The sequence below is a fragment of the Eretmochelys imbricata genome, chromosome 14 (assembly GCF_965152235.1).
Source record: "Eretmochelys imbricata isolate rEreImb1 chromosome 14, rEreImb1.hap1, whole genome shotgun sequence".
Classification (NCBI taxonomy): Eukaryota; Metazoa; Chordata; order Testudines; family Cheloniidae; genus Eretmochelys; species Eretmochelys imbricata.
This window is the reverse complement of record NC_135585.1, coordinates 53,376,290-53,392,693: the sequence shown is the minus strand read 5'-3', so window position 1 is coordinate 53,392,693 and position 16,404 is coordinate 53,376,290. Positions and strand designations below refer to the sequence as shown.

At 51.1% G+C, this 16,404-nt stretch overlaps 1 protein-coding gene across 1 annotated transcript; it reads left to right on the top strand.

Moving 5' to 3' along the window:
* The first annotated feature begins 454 nt into the window (after window positions 1–454).
* Window positions 455–14,198, top strand: LOC144274554 (C-type lectin domain family 2 member B-like). The gene is made up of 5 exons (XM_077833430.1): window positions 455–632; window positions 3,408–3,506; window positions 6,320–6,492; window positions 8,291–8,397; window positions 11,058–14,198. The coding sequence occupies exons 1-5, from the start codon at window positions 455–457 to the stop codon at window positions 11,227–11,229; spliced, it is 729 nt and encodes a 242-aa protein (XP_077689556.1). The 3' UTR covers window positions 11,230–14,198.
* Window positions 14,199–16,404: the final 2,206 nt, after the last annotated feature.

The following is a 16,404-nucleotide window of genomic DNA, read 5'->3' as shown; positions in this document are numbered from 1 at the left end:
TGTAGACGTCACCTGGTCCCCTCCACGCCAAGGTCTGGCTGACGCTGGAGGAGGGTGAATGAGCAGCGGGAGGGATCGAGGGCAGGGAGGATGCAGCGGTGGGTGGGGGAAGGGGTCATCAGCCAGAGGATCAGCAGTGGTTCGGAAGGGAAGGTGTCAGCTGTGGGTGGGAGAGATGTGTGTGTTGGGGGGGCGGGAAGCAGCAGCGGTGGGAAGGGAGGGGAGGAAGCAGCGGGGTGGGACAGGAAGCCAGTAGCAAGGGGGGAGGGTGTATGGGAGGGGAAGGGGCCAGCAATGGATGGGGTGGGGACGATGCAGACTGGAAACCCCTGAGCAGCGTGACTGGTGCATAAAGCGATCACAGGATGTCACACGGATGCCCACGCCCTACAGGAGCGTTGGAGCAGTTCCTTGCTTGTGACTCAATGTTTCTAGCATCTCGGTCCCTGTGTAGATGTCGGTGCAGACGGCTGTTAGCTGCGGCTCTGGGGCTGTGACACTCGGACGGCCTGGGAAAGCGGGGAAGGGAGCTGAGATTCAGCAGCCCCTTGACCGCCATAGAGAGCCAGGCAGCGAAGGGGAACCGGCTCGCTGGAGCGTCCCTGGCTGGAGAGAGGCTGCGGCTTGCACAGGTGGGGTTCTATTTTCAGCGTTGGCTGTAAACGGCCAGGCGCTTTGCGGCAGCGGGGAGCTGATCACAGTTATGAGCAGGGCAGCCGGTTTGCACTCACAGCTGCTATATCCTGTGTGTGCATCTGGGATCAAGGCCGTGTCCTGGGGGGTGGGGGAACTTGGCAATAGCCCCTTTATTTCCTTTATTTATGTCTCACTTTATTCTCCTGCCTTCCTGATCCTCTTCCTTCTGTTGTTGAGGGTGAGATTTTCACAGGTGCATCCACCCCAGTGAGCTCCTACAGGCCTGAACAACCAGCTGGGATTCTGACTGGGGGGAGTGTGGTGGGGAGGGGCGGAGCAGATATATCCTGCGGGGCCTCATCTTGCACCCCCATTTGAAGATCGGCCCTGTCTCTCTCCCTTCACCGCCTCATGTTCCTTTTTCCTGCTGTTCTTTGGGGCCAGTTTTTCCCCGTCCGTGTGTGTGGACACAGGCGGTCCTGCGCATGTTTCCTGTTCCCGTGTGTTACAAACCCCCTGTGTGAACCCCACCGTCCTGCATAGCTGCTGGGACTGCAACTCCCTCAGCTCATTGTGCACACCTGACTCTTTGTAGCTGTGAGTCACATTGATTGGGGGCAGGATTTTTTCCCATTCACCCCAGCGCTGACTGTTGAGGGAAGGGTGGCCTAGTGGTTTGGGGGCTAGGCCAGGCATTGGAAGACCTGGGTTTGATTCCCTGTGTGACCTTGGGCAAGTGTTAGTCTCTCTCTGCCTCAGTTTCCTGTCTTTACAATGGTCAGAACAGTAATTCCCACTCTCACAAGGCAGCTGTGTGGATAAATTCATTAACAGACTGTGAGGTGTTCACATGTTGTGGACGGAGGGGCCAAAGAAGACCTTACCTAGATAAGGCAGGAGATTTTTTATGTTGGGGACTGATCTAGTTCCCCCAAACCTCGAGGACTCCTCTCCCCCAGGGGCTGCCTGGGTTCTTTCCGTCCATATCTGAGATCATCATGAATCGTCAGTGAGCAAAGATTCAAAACTCCTTCAGAGGAAATGCGTAAAGCTGGTGGGAACATTTTCCATCAAAATATGTAGCTTCATTGAAGCTAAAATGTTTTGCATAGTTGTATCAATTTTGATGGGAAGGTTTCTGAGGTCCACAGTGCTCTGATCACTTCTGAAGAGAGAGGAGCATACGTCTACACTGCGGGAAAAGGTGTGTTCTTAACTGGGGTAGGTAACCCACATTAGCTCACTTGGGTGAAAATAGCAGTAAAGACATGGCAACTCGGGCTAGCAGCTCACATTAAAGCCTGAAATGGAGCCTGGGGTTGAACTTGGGGGGCTAACCCCAGTTGCTTTAAAGGTCTTTGCTGCCATTTTAACCCAAGTTAGCTCATACAGGGTAGCCAACCCCACTTCAGAACATCCCTTTTTCTTTGCAATGTGGACGTACACAGAAAAAGGCACTTTTGAAAAATTTGTGGTTTGAACTAAAACATATGAAAACTATTTTCCAAACTGAGAAAACTATCACAAAAAGGAATTGGCATCAGCTGGCCAGCCTGGAATGAGTTTCTTGTGTGAAGAAAGAAACTCTCAGCTGTCTCTGGAGCAGCCCAGCCTCTTAGGCACAGCTAGGCATGCAGACTTAGTGTCTGGGAGAGGGCACAGGCTGGGCAGGGGCACAGACTGCCAAGTGAGGGTGAGTCCCACACTCCTGTCCCTTCTCCCACGTTCTCTTGGAGCCAGTCGCCCTTGGGACGCTCTGCATGCCAGCGCTGGGAGAGTCCGGGAAGGAGCAGGGAGTGGAATTAAACAGCCCCGTTCATCATGTGGCACAGGCCGGGCAGCTGGGCTAAGTAAGCCGCCATCTGGGCAGTCATCCCTCATGCAGCCAATGAAACTGTTGCACGCAAACCGCATATAGAGTAAGGACGGCGATTGGTTGAGTCACCTCTGACATCACAATGGTCGAGGCCAGCGGTTCATTCGGGATGGTTATTTTTTACGGCCGGGAGCGCTCTCCCCCGGCGATAAAGCGACACTGCACTGCCCACGTCACAGCGCTGCCGTGGCCGTGCCCTAACGTGGGCCCCGAGGCCCCCCCCAACATGCTATAAAAACTCCACGGCCCACTGTTGTTTTAGAAGGTAGCAAGCAGGGCGGCTGCCCAGGGCCCCAAACCACAGGGGTCCCCAAAACTAAGTTGCTCAGGTTTCCGCTTCAGCCCCCGGTGGGAGGCTCAGGCCCCGGGCTTCAGCCCTGCACAGCGGCGCTTGGGCTTTCGGCCCTGGGTCCCAGCAAGACTAACACTGGCCGTGCTCGGCGGACCCCGGAAACCTGCTTGCGGCCCCCCGGGGGCCCCGTATCCCTGGTCGAGAACCGCTGGTCTAGGCTCTGGGCATGGCATAGATATATCCCTTACTGTCGCTGTACACTGCACAGTGTAATCTGTAAAGTCTAAATGGCTGAGAGCTTAAAAAGTGGGCGGTAGGAGGCCGGGGATGTCCGTGGTGAATGAACCTGGTGATATTCCAAACAAAAAGAGCTTTCGGCCATATTAGTAGCTACTTCCATGGCTTCCCAGTAACTCTGCAGACATCGTAGGCTCCAGAGTGACACACACAGACAGACTGACACTCCTGGGCTCCTATTCCATCGATCGCTAACGGCAGCCGTTCAGCGCAATGCTCCTTGCACCAACGCAGCTCAGACCCTGGTGCCGCTACTGACTCCGGGTACCCCGCTCTCAGGAGGATTAAGGGCTTTTTCTCTTTCAGGTGATGGCCGAAGCTGCAGGCTCGGGAAGCGTGCTGCGTCTACAGTCGCAGTGAGCGTTGTACTTGTCATTCTGATTGCTGCTGTTGTTGCTCTGGCAGGTGAGTGGCTAATCCCGGGGTCTGCGTGTTCCATTTACATCGAGCCGGCCACGCCGCTCAGGGCTGTGAAAAATTCCATGCCCGGACCACCACGGTTAGATCAGCCCACCCCCCAGTGTAGACACGGCTGGATCGACAGAAGGGTCCTTCCATCGGCCTAGCTACCGCCTCTCGGAGAGGTGGGTTAACGACCGCGATGGGGAAAACCCTTCCGTTGATGTAGGACGTTTCTACGCTCCGGCACGACCATGGCACGGCTGCGGCCTCCTAGCAGTGCCATTGTCGTGCAGACGTACCCAGCGTCACAGGCTGCCTCCTCTCGGGCATCAGCCGTGGGGGCCAGGAACGCATCCTCAGACTCTCCTTCCTTCCTGCTCCCTTCTGGAGCCTTGTTTGTGACGACAAAACTGGCCCTTTACGCTGTCTTCCTGGGGAAGTATGTATCTTTGTAACAAAAGGGAAAAACGTCAGTTCCTGAGATAATACGAACAGGAAAGGAACTTCTCCTCCAAAGAGCCTGCCGTGTCGGGGATGTCTGCCCTATGGAGACTACACTGGCATAGCTGTGTCGCTCTGGCTATGCCGGCATAACACCATAGTACAGACCCAGCCTACGCTGACAAAGATTTTCCCTCGGTGTTGGAACACCACCTCCCTGAGCAATGGTACCCAGCCCGAGCATGGGACAAACCACAGGTCATGCCCCGAAAATCATGAGATCAGCTTAGAAATTATGTGACTTTAAAAAATAAATTTGGGTTTCGACATCTGCACTGCAGTTTATAGCCCTGCAGGCCGAGCCCCATGAGCCCAAGTCAGCTGACGTGGGCCAGCCGCGGGTGTTTTATTGCAGTGTAGATGTACCCTAAACTGCAGCTCCCAGAGTATGTCTACACTGCACTGACAAGGAACAGCGACAACTAAAGGCCTGTTACATTGATTCCGGGTTTGACCTGGACTCTAGAAACTCCCCTGTACTTATAGTGTCACCTAGTGGCTGGTTAGAGTAATCCCAGAGGTGAATAAGACAGATCTCATGACCTTTAATATTGCCTCACCATCACCAGTACGGATAGAGGATTATGTTCTCACCAATGTAGAAACATTCACATACTTGGGCAGCACCATCAGCCAGGACAGTGGAACAAAATCAATAAAGCCAGGAACACCTTTAGGAGCTTAAATAAGGTCTGGAAACAACACCAAAACCAAACTCAAGATTTATCAGAGCTGCGTGCTTTCAACACTACTTTATAGTGCAGAAAGCTGGGGAATGAGAAAGTATCACATGCCCAGACTGTCTTCATTCCATACGACCTGCCTCAGAAAAATCCTCCATATCTTTTGGCCCAGAACAATCTCAAACCAAGGTCTATTGACACGGTGCAGCCAAGAGGATCTGAGCACCATCATTGCCAGGAGGTGTTGGAGATGGATCGGCCATGTGCTTTGGATGGAAACTGATTCCATCACCAGAGTAGCAATAAGATGGACACCTGAAGCAAGCGAAAACAAGGCCACCCGAAAACAACATGGCAAAGAGCTGTGGAAACCAAGCTAAAAAACCTGGGGCACAGCTGGGGAACCATTGAAAGACTTGCCAGAAACAGACAGGCATGGAAGAGCTTTGTCACGGCCCTAAATGCCAGAGGCGTAATAGGAACATGATGATGATGAATTCCCAAAGCTGATTTCGGTACAGAAAGGTGGTAGGTGTGTGTCTCATTTCTAGCCTGCAGGGGGCAGTGGGCCAGGCTCAGCTTTCCTGTTTAACAGTGGGCATTTGACTGTGATGTGGGATTTTGGTTTCTGACTGCCGTATTCCCCAGATTTCCTTTTCTACCTCCCCACTCTCAGGGGAGCGGCCAGATTTTTCAGGACTGTGGACCCCAGATAGGGTGACCAGACAGCAAATGTGAAAAATTGGGACGGGGGTGGGGGTAATAGGAGCCTATATAAGAAAAAGACCCAAAAATCAGGACTCTCCCTATAAAATCGGGATATCTGGTCATCCTAACCCCAGATGAATTCATCACACAATGCTGCCCTGTTCTTTGCACACTGAATGAGGCAGGAGTCCTGTGGAAAAACATAACAGGTGACCACATATAGTATCATAACTAGGGCCCTGTCAAATTCACGGTAGTGAAAAACCTGTCACAGACTGTGAAATCTGGTCTTTTGTGTATTTTTACCCTTTGCTATAAAAGTACCCTATACTATATGGTAAAAGTACACAGAAGTACACAGCGTTTCTCAAACTGGGGGTCCCACCCCCAAAGGGGATTGCAAGGCTATTGTAGGGGGGGTCACGGAATTGCCATCCTTCTGTGCTTCTGCTGGTGGCATCGCTGCCTTCACAGCTCGGCACCCGGGCACCCGCCTCTGCACTCCGGCCACCCAGCTCTGAAGGCGGAGCAGAAGTAAGGGTGGCAATACCATAACCTCCCTACAATAGCCTTGTGCCCCCCTTTTGGGTCAGGACCCCCAGTTTGTGAAACGCTGAGTCTTACGGGCTTTACGTGTTCATATTTTGCCATTTTTAAATACATATTCATGTTTTGTTGCAACACCGTGAAACGTAAGTTTTAAATATCTGAAACCGTGAAATTCAAGATTTTTAAAACGCTGTGACCATGAAATTTAGGAAGATGAACGGTGAATTTGGTAGGGCCCTAATCATAACTGATACACATAAAAAGGAAGCAGCAGGGAATCCTTTGGAGCCTTTCCTCATTTCCATCTGGTGGGTATTTGCATCTGGGGGAGGGAAAGGATGAGCTCTTACCCTTATGTCGCTCTCTCAATTTCAGTGCTGGTACTTAAAGCAGAGCCCCAATTCAAGGCCTGGTGCCCGGACGGCTGGATCGGATACCAAGGGAAATGCTACTATTTCTCCGCGGCTGAAGAGAACTGGAACAACAGCCAGAGACGCTGCTCTGCGCTCGGCGCTTCCCTGGCTGTGATTGACAGCGAGCAGGACCTGGTGAGAAGAAAAACAGACCCATTCTGGGGACAATAGGCTATGCTAGAGTTATGGTCAAGGTCTTCAAGGCGCTCCGGGGCCTGGGCCCAGGGTGTCTAAAAGAGCGTAAGGCTCCAGGATGAAGACCTTGGTTGACAGCTCTGCTCCTCTGGCACCATTTAAGGGCAAAACTTCTCAGTGAGGGAGATGGAGCTTCCTTGGTGGCTGGTCCTAGTTTGCGGAATGGACTCCCCCAGGAACTAAGGATCCTCCAGAACCTCACCACCTTCTGCTCCGAGAGCGAGGTGCACTTTGTGCTGTCTTCTTGGATATCAATGTAACCCACTGGTGAGTGTGTCACTGGTTACACTCTGCTCGTCCACAGAGGATCTGTGCTGACTGGAGAGGGTTGCCTCGTTAACTCCAGCGGGCGTGACTTGGGCTTTTTCTCTATGGGGGTTCCCAGTGTGTCAGCCAAGATGGCCGCCTTCACATAAACACGTAGCGTGTACACTTCAAATAACAAAACCCTACCAAAACAAACTGCTCCCCACACACACACCAATTCTCCCCCTTGGGAGAGAGAACGAATCACATGTAACTTGTTAATCGTGTCACTTAATTCATGAGTGGAAGATGCTGAACTACAAGGGGGATGGGGTAAGACCCCACGTAGAATAGTGCAGGCACACGGGATGATGCATATTGTTAAAATTGCCTAAGCCACGGGTCCCCAAACTGTGGGGTGTGGCCTCCCCTAGGGAGGTGCGGAGGAATGTGTGTGGGGGGCGTATGGTGGGGCCTGAGCCAGACCCCATGGGGGGCGGGGAGGAAGCCCCAGCCGAGGTCTGGCCCCAGCCGCAGGGCCGCCCCGCCCCTCAGCTGCAGCCCCACCCCTCCGCCGCAGGGCCACCCCATCCCCAGTCCAGCTCCGCCTCCCAGCCACAGCTCCGCCCACCCAGCCTCAGCCTAGCTCCGCCCTCATTCCCTCTCCTCCCCCAGGCCAGTTTTGGTCCCAGCTGCAGCTCTGCCCAGCCCCCAGCTCTGCCTCTAGCCCCAGCTCCTCCCCCATCCCCAGCTCCGCATTCAGCTCAAGCTCCCCTTCTGACAGATTCCGTCACTGGTACGTGGGGACACGACAGGAAACATTTGAGCACCACTGGTCTAAGCATTTCCATTTTTTCAGTTGCTTATAACTGTGCCCCGGGTTTTCCTTTTGTGTTCTTTGGGGCAAGGCAGGGCAGGGGTTCTCTGAACTTTACTCTCTCGAGGGGAGGTTTTTTCCTGAAAGTTTCAGCAAATCCACTTGATTATTTTTCTCGGGGTCGCACCTAGGAACTCCAGCCCACAATTTTTCAGTGAATTTACAAGTCACCAAAAACTTGCCCAGCTCTAACTGGAAGTAAGTCAAGGTTCCCAAGTGCCACCTTAACTCTGGTTTTCCTTCTCCTTCTTTTTGGTGTGGATCAGTTATGATCCAGTCTTTAGTTATGTGATTCCCCTGCTGTGTTTTCCCATGGGACCCCTGCCTCATTCAGCAGGCAAAGAATCGGGCAGGGTTGTGTGATGAATTCCTCTGGGATCCGCAGCTTCTTGCCACGTTCACTGCACCAGTTGTACGAGGTGCCGTGACTGAGGCGGGGCTGAAGGGATGGGCTTGAGGTTAAGCCACTAAAGTGAAACCCAGGAGTTCTAGTTTCAGTTCCACACTTTGCTTTAACTAACTTGGGAAATTTTCTGTATAACGTGACTCTGTCCTGCCCGGAGCCCTGTGAGCAGCGCACATGGAATCCAACTCTTTCCTTTTTCTCTGTTACAGGCTCTCATGATGCGATACAAAGGTGTCTCCGAACACTGGATTGGCCTCTGGAGAGAGCAGGAGGGGCAGCGCTGGAAATGGGTGAATGGCTCTGATCTCAACAGCTCGTGAGTCCTTTTTCTATCTGTTTAGGTTCTGAACACTAGGTTGTGAGGCTGAATTCAGACGGAGCCAACATTCACCATGTAAACCTCAACAATCTCCCCCTTTATGGGCTGGGCTCCCCAACTGGACTACAACTCCCATGGTGCAGCATGGCCAAGGGATTCCATGATGCACCACCTCCCCTCACCAGTAGAGATCGGGGGCACCATGGGAGATGTAGTTTGGACTTGGAGCTCGGCCTATAGAGAAGAATGGGAGTCTGAGGCTGTTGCACTGCATCTCCCATGATGTATTGACTCCTCTTGACCACTAGTGTGACCATGGTGCACCCTGGGAGAGGTAGTCCGAACGGGGAACCTGGCCTATAGAAGAAAAGGGGAGCATGAGGCACCTGAACTACAGCTCCCATGAGGCACCACGGCAGCCTTTCCAAATTGAAATATTTTAAGTTGTGATTATTTTTTTTTTTTGGTCAAACTTGTCCGGGCCGAATCCACCCACCTCATTTCCTCCCACTCAGACTCCAGTCCCTGGAGAGCTGCAGGCCCGATGCCTTTGGAGAGTCTAGAGGGAGTCAGAGGCTGGAGGAAAGGGGTGATACCTGATCCGGGGCTGTACGTTTGACACCCGTATCTTAGACTGAGACAACGTTAAAAAGAGGGAGCAGAGTTTGCATGTGCGTCAGGATGACTGAACACAAAAGCGGCCACCTGTCTCCACAGACTGCAGAGTCCTGTGAGATTCAAGGGAAAGCAAAAGGCACCACAGTGAGTCAGTTCCACCACAGCTAACAGACCTCACGGTTTGAGTTACCCACATGGCGGCGACCGTCCATACGAAAGGGGCTGCAGAGAAACCCTCCTGAGTGGAGACTGATTCCCATGCTCACAGCCACACGGGGCCACCTTTAGGAATTGGGTTGCTCATTGCAGCCCAGCTAGGCCAGGTCCTCCATGAGTCTGTCACATACCCAGGAGCACAGGAAGTCCCAGGCTGGTTCTGACCAAAGGTCCATTTGGCCCCATCTCCTGTCTCTGACAGTGGCCAACGCAGGCTGCCTCAGAGGAAGGTGTATCATCTAGAGCTGTCAGAATGAGCGATATTGCTGTTCGCTGGCTGAACTGAAAATTGGGAGCAGAAGAACCTGCATCAACCAGAAACTAAACATTTTCAGTTTTCTGGGCAAAACAAAGCGCCAAAGATTTTACTTTCACGTCAAATGAAATTTCTTTTGTTCAACCCGAAATGAAATGTTTCCTTTCAGTTTCAGGCATTTTTAAACTGCCCTTTTTTTTTTTTTTTTTAAATTAAAAGCAAAGGAAATTTGGAAGCACCAGGCACAGACCCAATGGTGGTGTCCATCCTCCATCCCCCGTACTCCATCCCCCGTACTCCCTAGTCCCTGGTTAGGGCACTCCACCTGGGTCTTCTGTATCCCAGATCAAGTCCTTGCCCTGTCTGATTCGAAGTAGGGACTTGAACCTGCGCTATTCTCATCCTGGATAAGCAGGCTAATGACCTGGTGGCTATCGGGTTTACCACCCCGTCTTTCTCCAGTTTTGTGAAGGGCACCCAAGTCCCCTTGTCAATTTAGCCTGAAGAAAAAATTAATTTAGGGCCAAATGTTTCAGGAGACCTAAAATTCCATTTTTTGGTGAATAAACTCTTCATCTGAAAAACGTTACCTGGCTCTAGCTAGAAAATCCTTCCCACACACACTTGCAAGAGTAGATGTGGGCTCATTTGGCCCCCCTCACACATTGGGGAGAGCTACAGTGGTCCAGGCTGCAGGTGTTAGCTCAGCAGTTCCCAAACTGGGGGTCGTACCATCAGCAAATGGGGGGGGGGTGACCCCTAGTGTGCGGAGGGTGCCACTTTGCTCCACACGGCGACCCCTCGCATGTACAGTTCCTGCGAGGGCACGGTGCATGGAGGACGCCATTTTGCTCTGCAAAGTAGCATCCTCCACACCGCATGACCTAGGCATGAGCTCGCGCTGTGGGGCGGATGCCATTTTGTAGAGCAAAATGGCGTCCTCCGTGCGGCGTGACTTTGCACAGGAGACCACGCTGTGCCATAGGTGCCGACTTACTCAGATCCCGGGGGGTGCTCGACCCTCCCCCCCGTTCTGCCCCAGGCCCTGCCCCCACTCCTCCCCTGCCTCCCCCCATGCCTCTTCCTGCCCCTGCTCTGTCCCAGGCACTGCCCCCACTCACCCCTTGCCCCAAACCCTCAGCCCGGCCCCTCCCCTGCCTCTTCCTGCGGCTGTTCCTCCCCCTCCCCGTCGTGCATCCTGCACGCCGCTGAGCAGCTGATCCGCGGTGGGTGGGAGGCGCTGGAGCTGATCCCCGGGGCCGCTGGCAGGCAGGAGGCGCTGCGGGGGAGGTGCTGATTCACAGGTGGCTGGTGGGTGCTGAGCACCCACGATTTTTTTTTTCCCCATGGGTACTCCAGCCCCGGAGCACCCACTGAGTCAGCGCGTACGCGCTGTGTGGAGGACTCCATTTTGCACTACAAAATGGCGTCCTCCATGCTGCCTGGGAGGAAATAATTCATTAACATGGGGTGATGCTGGCAAATGCATCAGGCACATTCTCCCGCTGGCAGTAACAGGACAGGCCCATCTGCTGGCTGACGACGGCTTCGTTCTCTCTCGTTGCAGGTTCCTGATAAGAGGAGGCGGTGACTGCGCGTACCTGAACGACAAGAACGTCAGCTCTTCCAGGTGCATCACCGAGAGAAACTGGGTCTGCAGCAAACCTGATGCGTTTACAAGCCAGAAAAACGCAATACAGAGCAGTCAGGAGCAGAAAAACCTCACGACGGGCTACTAGAGAAACTCCATCTCGCACAACCGGTCTACAGCCGAGCTTATAAACAAGGATTAAAAAATAAAATAGCAAAATTGCCAGTGGACCCTGAATTATTAGGTTAATCAAACTGAAAAACAGGAGGAACTTCAGCAGGACCTAGCCACGTGAGGGGAACGGGCCACCCACTAGCAAATGAAATAGTCTGACAAATAGAGATAGGGTCCAGTGGAGGAACAATTGAGGATTACTCATCCATCTTCCTAGCTGCTAAAATAACTACAACAGCTCAGGAGAAGGAGCAGGGGTGAATTGCTGACCCCATTGAAATTTATGCGCATTTTCCCATTCAATTCAAGGAGGCCAGCATCTCACCCAGGGGTGTCACTGGAGATCGCCCAGCGCAGCCCTCGGCTGAGCGTGCAGCAGCTGACAACAAAGCAAACAAGATGTTGGGGTACATAAGGAACGCACTAGGTGAGAATACAGAAAATTCTCTGATGTCATTATATGAATCAAAGGGACACCCTGATGGGGAACACTGTGTGCAGTACAGGTCACCCATCTCCAAAAGGACGCTGCAGAACTAGAGGAGGTTCAGAGACTGGTGACAAGAATGATGGGAGGCCACATGGGACTTTCGTGTGCCAAGATTGGAGCTGTTCTTGTCAGAGAATAAGGGGACGTGAACAAGGGGAGAAAAACAAAGACTGGGCCGGGGAAGGTAGATTGGGGTGCTGCTATTCAGTCCATCTCTTGATACAAGAACAATGGGGACGCTTAACAAAATTGAAAAATCACCAAATTTGAAACTGATTGAAGGACCTATGTTTTCCCACAACACACAATTAGCCTGCGGAACTCACTGCTGCAAGATGTCATTGAAGCCAAGAGCTTGGCAGGACTGTTTTTAAAAATGGACTGGGTCATTAGCTACTGTTGTTCATACAAGAGAGGAAATGGACAGGAGTTTGGGAAGGGATCCAAACCTTCTTTCTTCAGGGCATGAACCACCATCTAAGTAATGAAGATCAGGAGCAAACTTCTCCATTTGGCCGGTTATTCCATCACTGTCCACTAGGATTTCTCTTGACCTGTCTTCTGAAGCCGCTGGTGCGGGCCATGAATGCATTACAGCTCTGAATTAGTCTTGCACTTACTATGTTAATTGCCTCGACCCCGTGACCTTGCCCTTTAATAACCGATGGTTTTTTTCCTGAGCCAAAGACTAGTCATGCTGCTTTTAGATATGAATTCAGCGTTAGTTTTGCTTCCTGGGGCAGGACCCCTGGGCTGTGTGGATTTTTGCCGAGCAGTGCGGCTGGATAGCAGCAGATCTTCCGGATGTCCTGAACCAAGCTTCCAGCCCTGGGGCTCCTTTTCAATAGAGCATTTTCCCTGCTGGAGCTGCCCAGTGCTTGGGAAGGAGCATTTAAGAGAGTGCTCCTAAGCTCCATGGTGGATTATGCAAGATGGAATTGCTTCGTTTGATCTCATTTAACTTATTTATTATTAGGGTGACAGTTCTGAATAGCTGCTAGACGGTTTGGAAAACAGGGTTGGTTTCACTGAATCTCCTGACTCCAAATTTCTTGGGGGAAAAATATTTTGAAATTTTCAAAACAAAATGTTTTGATGCATTCAAACCAGAATGTTTTGGGGCTTTAGAGCCGGAACAACGTTTTCTTTTGACATTTTTAGGAATTTTAACTGTGGGGAAAAAAAAGTTACAATGGAAACATTTTGAAATTATCGAAACCAGCGGTTTCAATGGACCCAGAATGAATTTTTGGTTTAGTTTATTGACTCTTGACAATTTTCTAGAGTTTGACTCTTCACCTTGATTTGGGATGGGATAAAATGTTGAAATCTCCCAAATTCTCATGCATGGGAAAGGAGTTTCCCACCTAGCTCCACTCCAAAGCCACACAGATGCTTTTGAAAATTACATCCTCTGGGTCCACTTGTGTAGAACGAGGCATCTCCAAGCTCTGCCTATATACCAGTGTTGGCAACTCCTGCAGTTTATGGCACTGTATTTGTTGCTTTTTGGCAAAGCCTGGTCCTTGGAATGAGCTGATCTGAGAACCTCAGCTTTCTGCTGTTATTTTTTTAAGCAAGTTTTTAGCCCACAGTATCATGGCGAAAAGCTTACAATTGTGACTCGAGTTCTCCCTAAAGACTCACAAACCAGAAGGCAACGAAAAAGAACCCAAAATTTTTAAAGCAAATTTCATTTTTCATTATTTTTGTACATCTGGAGTTGGCAGTAGTGGATCTCGGGCTGTCAGAGACTTGTAGATTCCAAGACCAGAAGGGATCTCTGTGAAAATCTCAGATGACCTGTGTAACACAAGCCGTACGACTGCCCTGAATTAATTCCTGTTCGAACTAGAGCAAATCTTCTAGAAAAACATCCAATCTTGATTTTAAAAATTGTCAGTGATGGTGAATCCATTGCAATTCTGGGTAAATTGGTTCAACGGTTAATTATCCTCACTGGTAAAAATTTGCATGTTCTTCCTAGTCTGAATTAGTCTGTTACTTGTTTACACATTGCCTTCATTGTACTATGTGTTTGTTTGATTCTGAAGTGTAAGAAATGGATAACTGGGTTACTACTATGCAAATGTTATTTACTGTTCATAGCCTTTATCCACGTGTCTTTACCTCACTGTATATTCATGTGGGTATTCCTAGAATCATAGAATATCAGGGTTGGAAGAGACCTCAGGAGGTCATCTAGTCCAACCCCCTGCTCAAAGCAGGACCAATCCCCAATTAAAGCATCCCAGCCAGGGCTTTGTCACTCCTGACCTTAAAAACTTCTAAGGAAGGAGATTCCACCACCTCCCTCGGTAACGCATTCCAGTGTTTCACCACCCTCCTAGTGAAAAAGTTTTTCCTAATATCCAACCTAAACCTCCCCCACTGCTACTGTATTGCCTTTTGTTACCTCCTTGAAACAAAATAAAATTAAATCCTGTTTGTAACTGCACGGCATCCACCTCTCACCTCACCTTCTAGCCGGAAGGGTCTGCAGTCTTTCAGTTTGTGAGGAGCCCTGTCGGTGATTTCTCAGGCGTTTTTCAGTGACTCAGCCCCCTGGCCGAGTCTCTCACACCGTCCAGAGGCCTACACCACTACCCCTCTGTTGGTATCGCTGTAGCCCTCCCTGGGATACACTGAAAGGGTTAAACTTCAGCCATTCACTGACTTGCATGGTCATCTTTCCCGGCTGCTGGGTCTGAGGAGAGCAAGGTCTCACTGAGTATAAACTGGCTTGGGTTAGAGCCACTCTCAGAGCGGGTTAGAGCAGTTCCCAGAGCAAGCCACGATTATGAAAACTTGACATTGGTTAGACAGCTGAGATCCCAGCCAGTCATGCTGACCACGATTGTCCCATTGTTTCTTTGTACTCCCCCTGTCTCTGTCTGTCTGATAGAGTCCAAGGTCAGAAGGAGCCACTGTGACCACCCAGTCTGACCCCCTGTATAACATCGGCCACACAGCATCCCTGAATTAATTCCTGTTGGAGCCAGAGCAGATCTGTTAGAAAACATCCACCTGATGTCGCTTGTCTTAGATTGTGGGGCAGGGACTGTCTTTTTGTTCTGTGTTTGTCCAGCGCCTAGCACAACGGGGTCCTGCTCCAGGCGGGGGGCTCCTAAGCACTGTGGTGATACAGATAGCTACTAATCATTATAATAATAAAATCTCCCAGCCCGCTGCCACTCCGGAAGCTCTGGCACCACCCTGTGCCCGTTTCATGTCACTGGGTCTAAATTACAGCCTATTTCTTGAGAGAGACAAAGTGGGCGGGGTCTATGAGGGTATGTCAACACGGCAACGAGACACCTGCGGCTAGCCCGGGCCAGCCGACTCGGGCTCGCGGGGCTCTTCCATTGCTGTGCAGACGCCTGGGCTTGGGCTGGAGTCTGGGTTCTAGGACCCTCCGTGGTGGGAGGGTCCCAGAGCTTGGGCTCTGGCTGGAGCCCAGATGTCTACACAGCAATGAAACAGGCCCCAGCCCGAGTCGGCTGGTTTTTCTTTGCTGTGTAGACATACTCATAATGGACCCATTTTGGTTGGTGAAAGAGTCAAGTTCTTGGGGCCAGACCTGACCCAGACCTGAATAAGAGCTCTGTGGATCCTGAAAGCTTGTCTCTCTCACCAGCAGAAGTTGGTCCAATAAAAATAAAAATTCCTCGACCTTGTCTCTCATATCCTGGGACCAACACGGCTAAAACCCTGCAAACAGCATATATCTGATCTCTTTCCCCTCCCTTTTATCCCAGGTTCCGCCCTGTGCCTACACGGAATGCAACGCACGGAGCTGAGGTCCTCTTAATATACACAATTATCATATAAACCACCACGTCCCTCGACTGCCCTGTGGTACTAAATCATTGGGCTGTCTCTCCAGGGCACGTTTCTCCTCGAGTTTAGATCCAAACAAACCTGTTTCATCACTACTTTTTTTCTTTAGCAAAAAAACGGCTTTTGGAATCAAATGATATTTTTGCAAAAAAGGAGTTCAATTTGTTTTGAAAGTTCTCAGGCCCGCCCCTGGCCCTGCCCCCACTCCTCCCCTGCCTCCAACCCCCCTGCCCCTATGCCTCCAGCATCAAGGGAACAGTTCCAGACCGAACAGGAAGCAGATGAAAGTCTCCAGAGAGCTTGGATGGCGGCACGGAGCAACCCACCGCCTCTCAGCTCTTCTAATCCAGGTTTGTTGTAGAAAGAGGACTTTTATACAAGGAAACTCTTTCTGGTGGACACCAGGAAGACTGGCATCCTCAGAGACAGTTGGTAGTTCCAACTAAGTACCAGGTCAAGCTCTTGAGCTTAGCCCATGATCATCCTAGTGGCCATGCTGGGGTGAACAGGACCAAAGACCGTTTGGGGAGGTCATTCCACTGGGAAGGAATGGGCAAGGATGTTTCTACCTATGTCCAGTCTTGTGAGGTAGGCCAAAAAGTGGGAAAACCCCCAAGACCAGGTCAAAGCCCTCTCCAGCCACTCCCCATCATTGAAGTTCAATTTCAGTGAGTAGCTGTGGATATTCTGGGTCCTTTTCCAAAAAAGACACCCAGAAGAAAGCAGTACACGCTAACTTTCATGGATTTTGCCACCCGATGGCCAGAAGCAGTAGCTCTAAGCAACACCAGGGCTAAAAGTGTGTGCCAGGCACTAGCA